General features: G+C 45.7%; 1 protein-coding gene across 2 annotated transcripts in view; it reads left to right on the plus strand.

Annotated features, from left to right (window-relative positions):
• Positions 1 to 1,130: 1,130 nt before the first annotated feature.
• The window catches only part of LOC141793199 (transcription factor COE1), a 54,022-nt gene continuing 37,316 nt past the window's right edge, over positions 1,131 to 17,836 (plus strand). Inside the window, exons 1-6 of one of the 2 annotated variants that reach the window (XM_074673693.1) lie at positions 1,131 to 1,918; positions 2,745 to 2,901; positions 3,886 to 3,949; positions 4,652 to 4,707; positions 5,998 to 6,071; positions 7,564 to 7,632. In XM_074673693.1, coding sequence (XP_074529794.1) covers positions 1,785 to 1,918; positions 2,745 to 2,901; positions 3,886 to 3,949; positions 4,652 to 4,707; positions 5,998 to 6,071; positions 7,564 to 7,632 — 554 coding nt within the window. In that variant the 5' untranslated portion in view covers positions 1,131 to 1,784. The remainder of the gene's footprint in view (positions 1,919 to 2,744; positions 2,902 to 3,885; positions 3,950 to 4,651; positions 4,708 to 5,997; positions 6,072 to 7,563; positions 7,633 to 17,836) is intronic. The other variant, XM_074673692.1, reaches the window with a different exon arrangement.

Consider the following 17,836-nt stretch of genomic DNA (forward strand, 5'->3'; position numbering starts at 1 on the left):
TGTGCATTTTCACGGGTCTGTGAGCTGCCATGCAAATATTTAGTTCATGCATTTTTTTTTCGAAATTATTGTTCTTGAGCAATAATTTTAGACTGGCTGCAAAATTTGGACAGCGAGACACAGCAGAGTTTAGCTGTAATCCTTGTATTTATGTTGGATTCAGCACTTAGTCCCGCAAGATTTCTGTAATGCATCTAATCAAAGCTCGTTTCAAACCATCGGGCTGAACAGAAAAATGTGCGCAGCGGCTGCCAGGCTTTTTGGTGAAGCTGAAACTTTCTGAAGCTCCTAATCTGCCTGAGTTGATACTCTGAATGAGCACTTAGACTGTTGTTTCTTTTCCTGGGAGAAAATAAAACATTTCAGTTCTTTTTGAAATGTTGAGTTGTGTTGTGTTTTTTCAAAAAGAAAAAAAAAACTTGCGTACTTAAGTGAAAACAAACATTAATGGCAGCTAATTTCTCTGGTGTTGGACAAATACAGACATCTGAAAAAAGGACAGAGTGCAATTCAGAGTAAGTATTCGTTTCTTTTGTTGCAAGCTGCTTTCACATTAAAAACATTTTTGTCACTGCTCATGGAAAAAGTGATCGGAATGTGTTTGGTCTTGTTTTGCAGACATGATGCGAACACATTTTCACAGCAGCAGCTCAAGTGTCACGGCAGCAAACAGACGATGGATGTTACAAGCCTTCACTCTGCCCTTTAGCCTCAGCGGGCAAACTGCGTGGATTAAACTAATGCCCTCCCTTGAGTTCATGTCTGATAGTCGTGAATGCATTAATTGTCAACTCCAAACACATGCAGACGGAGACGCACATACTTTTGCACACACACACACACACACACACACACACACACACACACACACACACACACACACACACACACACACACACACACACACACACACACACACACACACACACACACCGTGCACAGCTTCTGGCTAAGTGGCCGGGGCGGGACGCTGCGTGGGACGAGGCGGGGACAGCAGGCAGGCGGGCGGAGAAGCAGCGTGCTGGTCGGGTTGGTGGACAGCTGATTGTCCGTGTTATTAACTGTGTTTGGGGGCGTGGCTGTTCGTCTCCTAGACCACGCCTCCCTCACCTACTAGTTCTCTCTCCTGTTTGGCATCCCAGAGATGGTCCAAAGTGATTCCTCAGGGAAGAATCGAGCGCAAATCACCCGAGCTGGAGCTGACGAGAAGCGGAGACGCTACTGCCCAGGACTGCCTCTTAATTGCGCGTAATCTTCCGTTTCATCTCTCTGAGCAGAGGAGAAGACTTTGTAAAGGAGAAGGTGTTTCATCTCCCTTGGCTTTTCTTTCTCACTGTGGACTGTTTGTTGCAAAAAAGTGACATTTTGCGCGTGTTTTTGTCAGCTGCACCTTGATCCGGAGGACTGTCGCCAACTCAGCGCAGCCTCTCATCCTGCGCTTCCCCTTTCATCGCTCTCACGTTGTTCATCTTCACAGCTGCAGCTTCCCCCTCTCTTTTTTTTTCTTCTGGAGTCGCTGACATGAGGTGCAGCTAACCCTGGATGCTGACAGCTCCCCTTTTTCCTTCCACATGTCGCATCTTTTGTTTACTTTAAGAAAACACACGCGCAACTAAACGCCAAGTGAAAAAGACCACGCCACTTTGCTCCTCTGACAGCGCGATCAAACAGACGCAAGAGGAGGGGAGGTAGGGAGAGAAAAGGAGGGAGCCAAGGAGAGGAGGATAGAGAGAGAGTAGGGAGAGAGTGAGAGAGAGATAGCGACGGTGTGAAGGTGCGTTTTGATGTTTGGCATCCACGAGACTATCCAGAGGAGTGGGAGTAGTATGAAAGAGGAGCCCATGGTGGCCGGGATGAACGCGGTTCGGACATGGATGCAGGGCGCCGGAGTTCTGGACGCCAACACAGCCGCCCAGAGGTGAGCCTGAGGCGGTCTTGGCGCTGCGCTGACACCGGGGCGTGGAGACCTGTGTGGGGGGGAGCGCGCGTAAAGATCGTCGGTGTTAAAGACGGAGCGGCTGTATCACTTGGGGCAGCGCACGTCCCCTGAGGACGCAGTTGTTGGATAACCAATGTTTCTGCTGGCTTTAGAAGTTTTTTTGAGCTTAATATACAACATGATTAAATAATGCGGCTCAAAGTAGAAGCATGCACTTCTGGACGGAAAGCACAGTTCGCTCGAAGCACTTTTTAGGCTTAGATTAACTTTGTGTGCTGTGAGTTTGTGTTGTAGATTTTCTGTTCACAGCGGTGGTTGGTACTTTTTCTGGTTAAGGGTTAATCTAATAAAAAAAAACCTCTTAAATATTTCTTTTCCAACCTGAAAGAAGAGTTCCAAATTTCAATGAAGTGAAATTAATTTCTAAATAATGCTACGTCGGTGAAAGTGGAAATAGGAATTATGGGCTTTTATGGACAAGAATTCAGCCGGCATGAGAACAACTGCTCTGTCTAAATTATCTTTTAATATGAATCAGTGTTTGTTCAACCAATTTCTGCCCTTAGCTGAATAATTGTAAACATATTTGCTCCATTAATGTTGAATAACCTTTAAAGGGCGCTTGTGCGCATAAGAGGGATGTTTAACTTTAACCATCCATTTATAAAAACACACACATTTAGAAGGACAGTGTTGGAAACATGCGGCCGTGTCTTGCAGCTCTTTCTGTGTTACATATTGAAGGAGTGAATGTATTTTAATAGCTGTTGTTGTGTCCGGTGCCGGTTTGTGCTTGTGTCCGCAGCGGAGTGGGTCTTGCTCGGGCACACTTCGAGAAGCAGCCGCCCTCCAACCTCCGCAAGTCCAACTTCTTCCACTTCGTGCTGGCTTTATATGACAGGCAGGGTCAGCCGGTGGAAATAGAGAGAACAACCTTTGTGGACTTCGTGGAGAAGGAAAAGGTGAGTTTAGAATTTTTTTTTTTTCATAAAGGAGAATTTATTAGAAATAATCTAGGTTGTATTGCACACATTGATCGGAGACACGGTCCAGCGGCCTGCTAATAAAGAAATAAATTACCAGACGTGTGTTAACAAAGTGAGCAGACGCACACAGCAGGGCTCATGCGTCCAGAAGACTTCATGTCGTGATTTTGTGATGTGGATTCCTGAAATATTTACCAACTTTTGATAACTGTAACTGTTATCAAAATCAAAAACTTTAGATGCTTTAAATTTAACTAAAAATGTAAACGTGGTGTACGAAGACTTTCCCGCAGAGTCTCCTCTGCTAGTATTGAATTTAAGGCAGCTGAGCACAGCGGGTTGTCTATTCCTGCAGGTGGTGTCTGTCTGATTTTTGATTTTTTAAATCGATCATTACTATCAGTGTATTATTGACTTTTTAGGGGCGTTTAATGTGTGTCTACTTTGCATATTATTTATTTATTTATTTTAGAAAAAAAAATATTTTAAAGGTGGACCCTCTAACTGTGCAGACTTGTTTTCAAGGAGGTTCCTTTAAAAGCACGTTTGACCCAAATCTTGGTCAATTTTATTGACATATTTTAATATTTCGATATGACTTCTCAAATTAGGAAATAAAAGCTGATTATTATTTTAAATGTGTTGCTTTTGTAGCAACATTTTAAAACAGTTGGCATTTCAAATGTGAGTCACTTAAGTTGTAAACAAGGCTATTCGTCAATGGGAATTTTTCAAACATAAGAAAATCAAGAATTTCTTTTTACATGAAATTGAAGCTAAATAAAAAGGAGTCAACTTTAAAGACATTCCTTTCCCCCAAGTTTTTAGAGTGAAACGAAATGAATGAATGAATGAAAATGAGACGGAGCATGTGAATAATGTAAAGAGTTGTGGAAAGAGTCCCAGGAGGAGAGGGTTTGCTTTGCTGTGACTCGGCTCTGTTTGGTTTAATTTTCATAGGAAACGACGGGGGAAAAGACCAACAATGGGATCCATTATAGACTCCAGCTCCTCTACAGTAACGGTGAGTTTGGCTTCCATCATTTTTATGGAGCAAAAACAAAAGCAGTCAGTGAATGATCCGACAAACCGGCGAGAGGAAACTAAGTGAGGAAACTCATGTTTCAGGAGGTCACTTCACTGACCGTTTTACAAAATCAGTTTTTGTTTTTTAAATCGTGCAATAGCAATGCTTTCTCATTTAAATGTTTTATCTGCACAATATTGTTTTTTATCTATTTAATTATTGTAATATTAGTAGTTATTATTATAATGTTAGTGCATACACTTAAAAAAAAAATAAAAAATGTTTACTTTTGCAAAAACACACAATGCAAGGCAGCAAAATACAATGTTTTCCATGCTATCTTTTGTGTGTGGGGATTTTTTTTTTCAAAGTTTTCAGTTTTATTAAATTTGAAAATTAATTAAGATTATCATTTGGAAAGGGTTCCCTCTGCTTTGACCATTTGCACAACATTGGCTTAAATGTGCAATCTAAGAAGAGTAAAGACAGAAATTTGGAGTTTAAGTTCTTGGAAAAAAAAATAGTCTGCACCAAATTCTGAAAGTCATCAGTTCCAGTTTGTATTCATTCAGCTTCTATAAAGACTCACAGGGGAAGTCAGATGAATAAATCTTGTAAAATATCCCCCAAAGTGGTGAAAGCAGAGCCTCAGATGTGATTTGAAACCTGTTAGTTACTTTTTCCTTTTTCTGTCTGCAGGCATCAGAACAGAGCAGGACCTGTATGTTCGACTCATCGACTCGATGACTAAACAGGTAAGAGATTTGAATTTAATGTCAGGAACTCAAGTGTTTGGATGTTGGTTTAAATGTTGCCCACACTTCCCCCCTCCTCCTCCTCCTCCTCCGCCTCACTCCCCCCTTGCCCTGCTGCATGCCTGTGTCTGAGACCCTCAACTTCAGCTCAGCACAGCCGGCGTGATAAACGACCTGTCTTACCTGTGGAATACATTTACAGAGGCCCAGAAAAGTAGAGGACATGTGTCCTCATACTCTCCAGAAAGAGGGGATCAAGTGTGTGTGTGTGTGTGTGTGTGTGTGTGTGTGTGTGTGTGTGTGTGTGTGTGTGTGTGTGTGTGTGTGTTTTTACAAGCCTCAGGTAGTAAATGTGTATGTGTGTGGAAGTCGGTGTGGTTTTGTGATTGCAGTGTGTGAATATGTGGGAGAGTTGCAGAAGCTGTTGTGTGTTAGCATTTGGGAGAGACAGTGATGCATGCCAGCTCACTCTTTGAGGACCTTGACCCTCATTTCCTCAATGTGAAACAGAACAAACTATCCCTGAGTGTGTTATGGCCAATTCAATCACACAAAGAAATACAGAGCAGCACATGTGGGCTGACACACACTGAGGGAATTCTTCATTTGGATGATTTAGATAGTGAAGAAAATACGCTGTTTTGATATCAGGTCTTTTGTTTTGCCAATTCTGCCTCTAGTGCCATTAGGCTTGAAGAGAGTTTGCCTTAGAATGAAAGGAGTAGGAGGGGATGTTGTTTGTGCAAATGCATGAGCACGCGTGCATGTGGGTGTGTGTATGTGTTTGCATGTTTATTGGTGTGTGTGTGTGTGTGTGTGTGTGTGTGCAGGGTGATCACAACCCTGGAGAGCATGTTGAGTGGGGTTGGAGGGGTAACCAGACTAGAATTTTGGACGCGGTGCTGTATGGACCAGATGGTGCACTATACTCCAGTCTGGCAGTCCAACTGCTCACTGTACACAGCATATAAACATACGTGCACGCACAAACACATATGCACGCTCAGGAGTACACACACACACACACACACACACACACACACACACACACTAATGCTTTCTCTGTGACTGTCTCTGTCAGAACAGAGCGTTCTGCTCAGGAGGACTGGATTCCCACGATACACACATTTGCCAGATAGACAACACTGCTCCCAGATGAAAGACACACGCACACACTTATCTGTTTTTTATTTGCCAATGCAACGTGGTTCACTATTTTCTTTTTTCAGCATGCCGCAATAATAAAATATGAATCGCATTTATTTAATTTTTTCACTTCTTTTCTTCAAGGCGATCGTCTATGAAGGCCAAGATAAAAACCCAGAGATGTGCCGCGTCCTTTTGACCCATGAGATCATGTGCAGGTAAGACTAAAAACACACACCTACTACTGTGTGATGTTGGTCCAGCGGTCATTTTTTTTGTGCGTCGTTCTCACGTTTGAGTTGTCCCTGCTGGTGTAAAGACAGGACTAAGATGAGAGCAGTGCTGCTAAATTACAATAAAAATCTTATCATTTTGTTCAAAGTGGGTTGGGGAGCCAGGCCCTGGCCTATTTCTGTTGATAGGGATGTGTGTGTCAGTGTCTGTGTATGTGTATGTATATGTGTGTGTGTGCATCCCTCTCATGTTCAGCTAATTAGGACAAGGAAAAGCTCATTACTCAAACCCATCCTCCTTAGTCTGTGTAATACACGCAGTTTGCTGTGTCCTGACAGTGAGCTATGTGCAGAAGGGGGTCTGACTCAAATTACACAGAATATACACATATTCACACACACACACTGAAACACACACTCAGAGTCAGATATACTAAAGTAAGCATGGATCTCACGGGCTGTCGCGTGCATTTACAATCGATAAAAGCATCACACAGCATGTCACTGTGCCTAACAAACCAGTTATTTTGAAATACATGCAGCGTTATGTGCAGAAAAATGGCTGATGGCAAAGTGAAGCCACTTCCTGGTTATCACACGAGGCAATTTGGACCACTTGTTTTTATACGCTGCAGGAAACGTTGGAGATCAGAAATCTGATCTGGCTCTCCAAGCCTCCTGTCCTGAGGGACTCAAGAAAGTAGGGGGGAGGGTCAATTTCTCTCCCCCTTTCTCCCCCTCTCTGTCTCTCTTTTGTGTTTCCTCCATCACCCACACACACACATGTAGTCAGACACAGGTAGACACACACACACACACAGCAGACAGAAGAAAAGGTAGACGTGATGATAGTTTTTTAGGGGGGTTGGGGGGTTGATGGTATAAAACACACTGTTACTTTGTGCTGCAGTCAAATGATTCAGAAAGGACTCGTCACATCAGTATGCAACCCCCTTCTACCCAGCATGCACTACTCCCCAGGTCCAGTGGGACCACTCTGTGACCCACTTCTGAGAGAGAAAACGAGCGCGCGAGAGAGAGTGAGGCGGGATAGAGGGAGGGGACGAGCACTGAGGAAAAATAGAGAACATAAGATGTCTGGTTGTGTGATGTCTGACAGAAATGGAGCTAACCTGAGCCCTGGAGGCTAATTCAAGTTTGTATCCAGCCTCGTTCAAGCACGCCGCTTGAGCTCCTCTCCTCAAAACTTTTCCTAAAAACCACCCGCTCATCCCACCAAATGTAGCGCGAGAGCCCAGGTCTTACCTTCGCAATCCCGACAAAAATCCAGCTCACACCGACTCTTTCGCTCCACAAAAGTCTCACGCCCTCTTACACCCTTCTCTCGATCCCGTATCCCTCTTCTGGCTTCCTCTCACTCACTCTGCTCCATGTTATCTTGCTCTTTGTGTTGTTCCCATGTCTGTTACTAACTCCCCCTTTGTCTCCCCCCTTTCTTTTTCTCACCTCTCTGCAGTCGATGCTGTGATAAGAAGAGTTGTGGCAACAGGAACGAGACCCCATCAGACCCTGTCATCATCGACAGGTAAGCAGACTTTGCCCTTTGACCTCCAACAATGTGATCCTGCACCATCTACGAACGCAAACACAACACGTGTGACTGTGCAGAATCATCCAAAAACTCTCCTCTGAATTTCTGATGAAGCTTTTCAAACCAATGTTTCAGCTGTGAGAATAAATCCTGTGAGCCTAATAAAGCCGGCCACAGGTTGTTTAAATCTCAGAAACCCTAATCGAGTGTGTAGAAAAAAACGTGTGAAACAGCAGTAAATAATATTCCAGTGGTGTGTGTGAGGAGGAGGAGCAATCACAGAGCGGTGGAGCTCGGCTTCAAGTGTGGTCAAACACTGTTTGTGTGGTTTGGCTGATGACTTAGCTGATTAGCAGTTAGGGTTACAGCTACATCCTGACGTGTGTGTGTGTGTTTCTGTGTATAAATCTCTTTCTGTGCAGACCGGGGCTTGTTTGCAGCTTTTGACACTCTCAGACACACTCCTGTGCACACTTTTCTTCGAGCGCACACCTTTCTCCTGCCATCATAAACTACCTCTGACTGATGCAGCAGCTCCAATGATTTACAGCGAGTGTTGAAAAAAGAAAAGGCAGATAGATTTATAGTCCTGAGTGAGTTGTGTTATGCGTGTGGCACATGTGTGGACGTACACCATGAAGGAAATCACTTGTTTATACTCGAGCAATTGTTGGAGCGTGTAGCTTTAGGGCTGCTCTGTTCAGGAAGGAGAGCAAAAAACACACACACTGATTTTCGTGGCTGTAATTTGTGATCTTTAACCTGCCAAACTACTCAGGTGAGGGAAGAAGTGCATCATGGGTTATTTAGGCTGTATGTCTGATTTGAATGTGTCACATTTGAGTGTGTGTGTGTGTTTGTGTGTGTGTGTTAATGAGGCAGTGACCTGTGCTATCTGATGAACACAGCTGTCCTGTTCTCGCTGCTGCTCTGTCAAAAGACACTCTTTACCTGTGTATGTATGTATACGAGTGAGTGTGTGTGTGTGTTTATGTGAGTGTATGTGTGTGCGCCACCCTCGTTCCGCTCCAGTGAAGCGAAAGGCCTCACCTCAGCGCTCCCTGAGACAGCTGCACCCCACCACGTGGCCTCGACAACACGCCTGCCCATCACTCTGTGCCACATTTCTGATTTTTGTTTTTTCTCCTGTGCGTACTTGTTGACTTCCTCATCTGTGCACCCCGTGGTTCTGCTTCACCCGGGCCGCCATCCTTCCTTGCTACATTAAAACTTTCCCATCAGTTTGCTGCAGTTTGAGCAGAGCCACCTCGGTGAAACAAGCTGCTGCAGAGCAGCTTTCCCACACTGAGCATGTGTTTTGGTCGCTCGCTAGCGGTATTCCCCTGACGCCCAATGGCTCAGGTGTGAGGGCAGCATTAACGAACAACAAATTAGAACAGGAGGAGGGAAAACAACAGCAATATCTCCCTTTTCCTCTCCAGCGAGCTCTCTTTCTGGACAGGAAAATAGGTCAGGTGAGAGGAGAGTGATCAGGGGGGCTGGCTTGGTTTAAAGAGGGGGGGCACTAAAGGGGAATAAGGAGAGGAGGGTTTATTCGTTTTCTCATTTAGTACCAATATATTCTTGGCAGTTGTAATAATCAGGGATTCATAAACAAACAAACAACTGTGAGGGTGAAACTGACTCAATTACCGTGAGTTCCCCTCCTTCAAATTCATAAAGAAATACCATCAGCAGCCCCTCTCCACCCTTGAAGTTATTTAGTTCGTTAAATAAGGGCTCGTTAGCCCTCTGCTGTTTCGCAGAGATGATTAGATTTTACAGCCCTAATTAGCTGGGCTAGCTCTAACTCTTCTGGAAGAGTAATGGGTCTGATTGCCTAATTAGCTCTCTCTCGTTAAGACGGGAGAAACAGGCCACTGCAGCAAAACCGCAGGAATGAGGAAAAATAAAGTCAGCTAATGAGAAACTTATTTGATTGTTAGGAGAACAAATCTGGTACAGTGTGGATCGGCAGCGCTTTGGGTACTGTACGCGCTCACCGGGAGACTCTAGCTCGCCTCGCTCTTTATCGCGCCTCCTGTGGTAAAGAGAATTTGTTTGGGCTTGAAAGCGTCTACAAGGAGCAATATGATACAGATTTTAATTATGAAGCATGTTTGTTTAGAGTATGAGAGAAAAAAAACACTTTTACATTTCTTGATTTTTTTTTACTGACTTTGAGTGAAACATCCCCCACAGTCTGTCTTGCTTTCATGCTGTTTTGGTTTGGAGCGCTCATGGTTGCAGCAGCTTTCAATTTTACAAGTATCACTGTCATCTCTAAATGATTTGCAGAGATTTCAAAGCCCATCTGATTTGAATCAGTCTGTGAAGATGGAGACAACTTCCATATTTTATGTATTTAACCTCTGGGATGGGTAGTCTCAGAAACTCAGAGACCCTGGCGTGATGTGTTGTGTCTGCTCTTGACACTGGGCATGGAAATCAGCTGAAAGGTGAGAAGCTCCCGTGCGCCTCTCAATATCTTCCCCAGGGATACATGTGTGGTCCACTCCAGCCTCTTACAGAGGCAGTATAATATGAGGGGAGCCCTTAACCCCCCACCTCCACTTCCACCTCTCTCCATCACTCCTGTTAGCGTGGGGTTAATCATATGCAGCCACTGCTAGTCGGTCTATCATGTGCCTCGATGGGCCTCAAATCGCAAACACATTTCCCTCTCACCTCTTCCTGTATTCGTTTTTCTCCGATTTATCCCCTAAAAGAACTTTATTTCCTCTGCACATCTGTAACTGTGGCCCAATCTGTGAGCTCTATCCTCTTTGGGGGTATGACTGTCCCTCCGGCCCCTTGTGTCCTCTCCTGCCTCCTGCCACCTGTGTCCCCTGGATCTTCCCTGCCCATCCAGCTCCCCCAGGCCCGCCGCAGGGTGTCCCCCTGGCAGGGAGAGCCTCTCCTGAGGGGGGAGGGAACCTCTCTGTGACCAGAGATAAGGATCCGCTGGATAGCCCTTCGTATCCCATGATCCCTCTTTCCACTCAGGGAGGGGTTTTGGGTGTAGAGTTGACATGCACACACCATGTTGTTTCAGGTTTATAGCTGTTTTGGAGTGTGTGCCCATGTTTGCATTTGCACACACTCCTGCAGCCTGCTGTCAGTGTGGCCCATTTCCTTGCATGCGTGTCTGTGCTTGTGTATGTGAACCGGTGTTGGTTATTTCCCCAGGAGTGTGTGTATGTGTTGATAGAGGCCATTTCCTGGCGAGTGTGTGTGTGTCTTGAGTGAAGAATGTCGGGCAGGAAGTGCTCCTCCCGGGGAAGATGATGTCATGGCGGACAGTTTCCTGTTCTGTGAGCCAGAGTCCGGGCTGGTTCTCAGCTTCACGGTGGGTAGTTAACGCCAGTGGACCAGGTTTTGGTTCATCTTCTGACTGATTTAGCTTCACACCTGGTTCTGGTTTGACACCGGATCAGCTGACACATCTGGTGGGGACAAATAAACTTTGCATCTTGCAGTGTTTACAGGATTACATGCATTTTGCTGCGCATCTTGTTTGTCACTCTCCACCTCTCTGTCTCCCTGTGAAGTGGGGATCCCCCTTATTGTTTTGGTTGTTATGTTTGGATGCACTTCCTGGGGTGAGAGGTCATGTGTTGCCTTGGCTGGGCTAACGTGCGCTAGTGAATAATGTATGTCATTGACTTTATGTCAGCCCTGCCAGCCCCCCAAGCCGAGCCCACCCATGTTTAATTCATCCATCTCATTTGTGTGTTTGTGTGTGTGTGTGTTGCTGCAAATTTGTGTGTGTGTGCGTGTGTGTCATTTAGAGGCCCAGTCTGCACCTGTCCAGCCATTAGCCTCGCTCTCATTTGCATTTGATGCTAATGTGGTTTACTGGCAGCAGCTTCCGTCCCCTCAGCTTAGTTTCACTTTCATATCCATGACTGTTGGGGAGAAGGTAGAAACGCTCTGACTGTGCAGCTGAACATTCGCTAGACTTTGTCACATCTGATGTCTGGATGTTGAGGTCTTAATTGTTTTCCCTTTTCCCAGATTTCCCGTTTCCATCCTATTGTTTTGCTTCTGTTGTATCTCTGTCCATTTATCATTGGCTTTATGTTTCCCTTCAGGGACAAAGAGAAGTGCATGACACCCTGTGGCCTACAGTAGCTCAGGTTTTGTCATCTCTCTCTGTCGTGGAGGGATAATCTTTTCAGATTGTTCCTTGATATTTCTGTGCAGCCTTTTTCTTGTAAGAAGATTCTTGTTTTCTCCATTGATCTGCTGTTTCTTCATTGGGGGGCGGGAACAGCTGCAGAAGATGTTACGGGCAGCTTTCAAAAAGGACTGGCCCTGAGCTGGCTCTGGTGTTTGTGCAGGGCTCAGGGGCAAAGAGGAAGAGTTGCTGGCTCATCGATATGCAGGCAGAACTCCCCTCCCTCAGGTGCTGGCTGCCTCACAAATCTGCCTCACACACACACACACACACACATCCTAACACGCACACACTCACAAACACAGATGCAGCTCCCTCACCTTCAGATAAACTCATAAACACTTGTGCACAAACACATATGCAGACGCACGCATGCGCAGTAATAAGAATCCACAGGCGTGCAACAATTTTACACACACACACACACACACACACACACACACACACACACACACACACACACACACACACACACACACACACACACATTGACCTGCAGCTCTCTGCATCTGTTTGGTTGTGTTCTTTTTTCTCCCTGCGGTGGTTTCCCCCCCAGGGTTGGAGGAAAGCGCGGCCCCAGGGGACGGACGGCTGCGCTGATTGACAGCAGGGAGTTTGGAGGTCGAGGAGCCTTTAAAGCAGCGCTGCTTCTTTCTTTCTCATGCAGACCTTCAACACTCTCACCCTCCAACAACTGGCTCGCTTTCATTTGCCAACACCCCACAAAAAAATTAACACATCCTTCTCAGAGTAAACACGGGGTTAGTTTCCATGATATGAAATATTAAATTAAGACAATCTGTTTTTGTTTTTGTGTGGAGGAAATAATGAGGAACACACTGTAAATGAGTGAGCTGAAGTTTGTGTGTGTTGCATTGTTGTTTTTTAATTCTTTCCCCAATAAACTAAACAGAGCTGCTATCACACTTTATAGGTAGTTAAGCTAATGCTCCCCAGATGAATACAGGTAACAAACAGTTTATGAGGCCATATAAACTGTAATTTACAAATGTCAAAACAGTGAAAAGTTCTTGGGGTATTTTTGGCCAGAGCTGCTGTAAATATCGCTGTTCGAGCTCTATTTTTCCTCTGCAAACTGCTTTGTCATTACTGCTCGACATTCCCAGCCTGACCTGGCCGCTCTCCTTGGCCGTTCCCTCTGCCTTTGTGTCAGTGTTTGTTCTGTCCCAGAATGAAGGGGTTCAGCCGGCCAGAGCTGACCCAAATGAGTAGCGTCCTACTTTGCCGAGAGCTATTTCAGACATTTTTGGTGTTGGAAATTGCAGGACACAGAGAGAGATGGAGATAGTAAGGGATTGAAATAGAATGGAGATATATTTACCATATAAAAGGTCTTATGTATGACCGTGTGTGAGGCAGCGAGTGAGGAAGGAGTAACGTTTTCCAGGATTTAGTCCATGACTCGCCCTAGAAGATGCGCTCAATTTGCTTTTCAAATGAGGCGTGAAGAGCGCGAGTGTGCGCCTCCTGGTGTGATGCTATACATTTGGACGTGCATGCTTATGTGTGTGTGTGCAGGAGCACTGCTTTGTTTTCTCAGCGCTCTGATGTGTGTGGACAGTCTAAGTGCTCTGTCTCACAGCCCATGTGTTACATGGCTGCCTGTGTTACTGCTTCTAATTGAATAGACACACCAGCTCCTCTCAGTGGAAGAAACTCAGGCCTCCTTTCCCAGCAGGCCAAGCAGCCAGCGTGTCACCGTGCTGCCGCCTTGATATCAGCCCTCACGGATGATTCATTGTTTACTGATTACTTCTGCTAAGTGAGAACACAGACTGCACGCTTCATGCCAGCTCAACATACCCCCCTCCCGCCAAACCTGGCGTCTCACTTCCCATCAGGCCAGTTTCCGTCCCGGCCCCTTCTTCTGGCTCTTTACCTCAGCGCTGTAGCCCAGGATGTAGGTCCAGGTGTCCAGGATGAGTGCTGGTGACCCGCTGTGCCCGCGCAAGATGTATAGTCTGTTGATTGTTTTCCATCAATCTGTCCAGGAAGAATGGATCGCTGGCCAGGCACTGTGAGCGGCGCTCTCAGTTTCACACGCCACAATGGGAGGAAAACCTGCACGGCATGGGGGAGACAGGGAGGGAGAGATACAGAGTGTGATAGCAACATGGGAATGATCCTTTTGAATATCGACATCTTTATGTGTATTTTTCCCTTTTCTTCCTTTTTTTTCTGTAAGAACATAAAAACAACACTTACCGTCGACTATTTAGCGACTAGATCTTTATTATTTCCAAGTTCAAGCTTTTCATTTCTGCTCCTCTATACTAGTTTTGTGACATTGAGCTTGACTAATTTGAGCTGCGGTGTTAAAAGAAAAAAGGAAACCTTCAAGGAAGTGTCTCCGCCGTAATTAAACGTAAAGCAGCGACGTCAACATGCAGACAATTATGGTCAACAGCACTATTGGATCAAAGGGACGATATAGTCTCAAGTTTCTGATATATGCTTTATAGTTTGCATTAATCATCAACAAATGAGGCCCAAGCACATGTCACTGTTCCAGATCAAAAAGCAGAGCTGGATTTAAAGGCCTTTGTTTGTGTTTATGTAACTGATGAGGGGAGACAAAGTAAGGCGTAGGCAATCGACTGAGACACTTTGTTGTTTTACACCGCCTCACCTCCTTTGTGTGTGCGCTGCTCACGTTGTTTGTTTGTTTACCGAGTGGCTTGACCTCACTGGGAGGAATGTTCACTCGTTTCCTTTTCTTCTGCGTCTCCTTCTGTGTTTGTCGCTCTGATTTTCTTCTTCATCCATGTGTGTCTCTCTTCTTCCTCCCTCTCTCTGCCCCTCTGTCTATGTCTCTTTTCTTTTGGTCCTCCCACTCAAACCTCCAGATTTAACTCTGGAGGTTTTTGTGGTTAATCACACTTGGAGTCTTCCCCTTGCGTTTGAACACTCTTCCTCGGCGTGCAGCGTGTTCTTCCTCGATCTCGGCGTGCGGCGCGGGAGAGAGTCATACTAATTATCCCGGTTATTGGCTTCTCCAACACAGAGGCTGTGATTTACATGAGGTGACATTCAGTTCAAAACGTGCAGACCTTCACAACCTTTTTCTTGAAAACAATTAACAGCACCGCTTTCTCCTGTACCCTCCTTTTTCTCTCTTGCTACACCACTCCCTTTCTCTCTTCCTCTGGCTATTGTCTTCACACAAACAGGGAAGATTTACTACCAAAAGACTGAGAGCTGTGCAAGCCAGGGAAGCTGTTTGAGTATTTTCTGTAGCTGGTGATTTCTAGCTTGTTAATTGACAGTTATTTGTTGTGGTAGTTATTCAGAGAGGAAGTTTGGAGTGAAGCTAACAAGGCGAGAGGCATTCATTTTGCTTTTGCAGGATTGTGGCGAGTGTTAGCCCTTAAATTGTGTCACATTTGTACAATACGCTTTAAGAGCTCGTCTGCGTTTCCACCGCTGACCCCTGAAGCTCAAGAAAAAACACTCCCACACGCTTGTAAGGATAGACATATAGCCCACACACACACACCTTCAAACACAAAGACAAACTTACAAGCACGCTGTTAATGAAGCGCGTCTCTCTTCTGTCATGACGCCCGTGTTAGCATGACAAGATGTTTACACACACAATCACGGCCGAGCTTCTGATGTGGGCCAGGATGAAAGAGAGATGAGAGGAGAGGAGGAAGAGGAGGCAGAGACGTGACGGTGAGCGCCGGGTATGGACTGCTTTTCTCTGTTTGACAGGAGGACAGTTGTAACAGAACCCCACTGAGAGCCGAGAGAGAAGATGTATCTGCAGGAAAATGTTCAGTAAAGGAGTTTTTTTCCTCTCCCTCCTTCTCTGAATTCAACCACGTTCTCAAATCCGGAGGAAAACAATTAGATCCACCCGCTTCCCCTTGTCCCACAGTGTAGATTACAAACGAGCAAACCTGGCATTTATCACATCACTACAAACATTTATTAAAGCCGGTTCCCCTCTAAAGCTGCAGAGATAACAGTGGGTAATTGCAGAGACTGGCTCTATTAGTTAAGTATGCCTAATGTCACTGCCTCAGAGCATTAATGGACGCCGTAGTATTATGTTCCTGCGCTCATTACCACCCCACTCCCCCTTCAAACAGATCCACACACACACATATTCACACACCCTCTCCCCCTTCATTGACCCTGCAGCAGGAGTCTGTGCCACTCTAATGAGAAATGGAAAACACTGCTCCGCAAGCTCCAAGACACACACATACATACACACACGGACAAACACACACACACACACACACACACACGCTCGGCGGGAGCCATTACAAGGGGACAGAGGGGGTACAACAGTATAATCACACACGCCCAGGGAAACAATTGTGTCGTTATCAGAGTGATCACATTATAAAAGTTTAATAAACAGCAAACGGCCTAATGGTGAATTAGCCTGCATCTGCCCTGTGTTGTGCCAGCCTATAATTAGTGATTTAACAGAGACAAACAAATGTTTTTAGCCAGAGATTTTCACAGTCAACAGATTTGCAGTTGGACATAAATTATCCAGCGTGACCAGAATTAAAAGAAAAGGGCTGATTTGTGGGTATGTGTGTGTGTGTTTTTTACTGTGATCTTAACTCCAGGACGCCAGAAAAGAAGAAAAAAAAAAGTCACACACAGACAGTCGCACAAACACAGAACCACAGAGAGCAGAGTTTGGCTCAAGCCCCAGTCTGGTTTTCTAAGTGGCACTTGAGATGTGTATGGAGAGAGGCGGATGGGTGCTTGAGATTGTTGAGGAGGAGGAGGAGAGAGTGAAGGGCTGGTGGAGGGGGAGAAGAAAAGAAAGCGGAAAAGACGGCTGTGAATGACGTGGAGTAAGTTAGTCAAGAGGAGGGAGAAAAGGACTATCCTGCTTCTCTCCAGGGCCAAATGAGCTGCTGTGTGTCTACTCTGATGTGTTTGAGTGTGTGTCTGTTTGTGTGTGTGTGTATGTGTGTGTGCGGGCATTGGCGTTAAATCGATGACAATTTATAATTTACCATCACAAGGACCTCTCACTTTTTATAGGGCCTCCATCCTGGCTCATCAATATTACATCAGGACCCAGACCCTCAGTGTGAGGGAGCAGGAGGGTGAGAAAACGGCTGAGGAGAGAGAATATGGCTTTGGTCCAGTTTGTGTGCGTGAGTGTGTGTGTGTGTGTGTGTGTGTGTGTGTGTGTGTGTGTGTGTGTGTGAGTGTGTGTGGGTGGTGGAGGAGGAGGAGGAGGAAGAGGAGGAGGGCATCTGCTGAGGTTGTAGAAAACATCGCTTGCAGCATACACAAATGTGCAAACGCATACCCTACCTTACATGTGCGTGTGCTCTTGTGTGTGTCTGCATCTGTCCAACTACTCCTGTGTGTGTGTGTGTGTTTGTGTGTGTGTGTGTGTGTGTGTGTGTGTGTCTGTGTGTGTGTGTCTGTGTGTGTGTGTGTGTGTGTGTGTGTGTGTGTGTGTGTGTGTGTGTGTACTCCAGCTGAGTGACAGTTTGGTATTGATCTGTGGGAGGCCCCGGTGTCATTAGACCCAGTATGGACCAGCAGGCACACGTGGAGGTCAGGGCACAGAGTTTGTGTGTGTGTGTGTGTGTGTGTGTGTGTGTGTGTGTGTGTGTGTGTGTGTGTGTGTGTGTGTGTGTGTGTGTGTGTGTGTGTGTGTGTGTGTGAGGAGGCGAGGGGGACCAAGTGTTCAGTAGTGACAGGCTCAAGCCTCTGAAAGAAAATCAATCGTGTCATAAGAGGAAGGTTTCCTCCAGCTTCTGCCCCTCTCCTCCTCCTCCTCCTCCTCCTCCTCCTTTTCCTCCTTCCTCCTTTTACTCCCCTCATCTACAGACACTAACATTCATACGTTTATCACTCAGCTCCCCTCCATCATTTACCATCTTTGTTTTTCTGCCACACACACTCAAACATATTGGCCAGCTCTCTCGGGTCAGGACGGAGGTTGCATGTGTGATGTGCAGATCAATCTGAAGGGTTATCCTGGCAAAAAAGAGCTATTAGTGGCAG

Source organism: Halichoeres trimaculatus, unplaced genomic scaffold (assembly GCF_033239565.1).
Source record: "Halichoeres trimaculatus isolate MK-OKI-2021-1 unplaced genomic scaffold, fHalTri1.1 fHalTri1_scaffold_7, whole genome shotgun sequence".
Classification (NCBI taxonomy): Eukaryota; Metazoa; Chordata; class Actinopteri; order Labriformes; family Labridae; genus Halichoeres; species Halichoeres trimaculatus.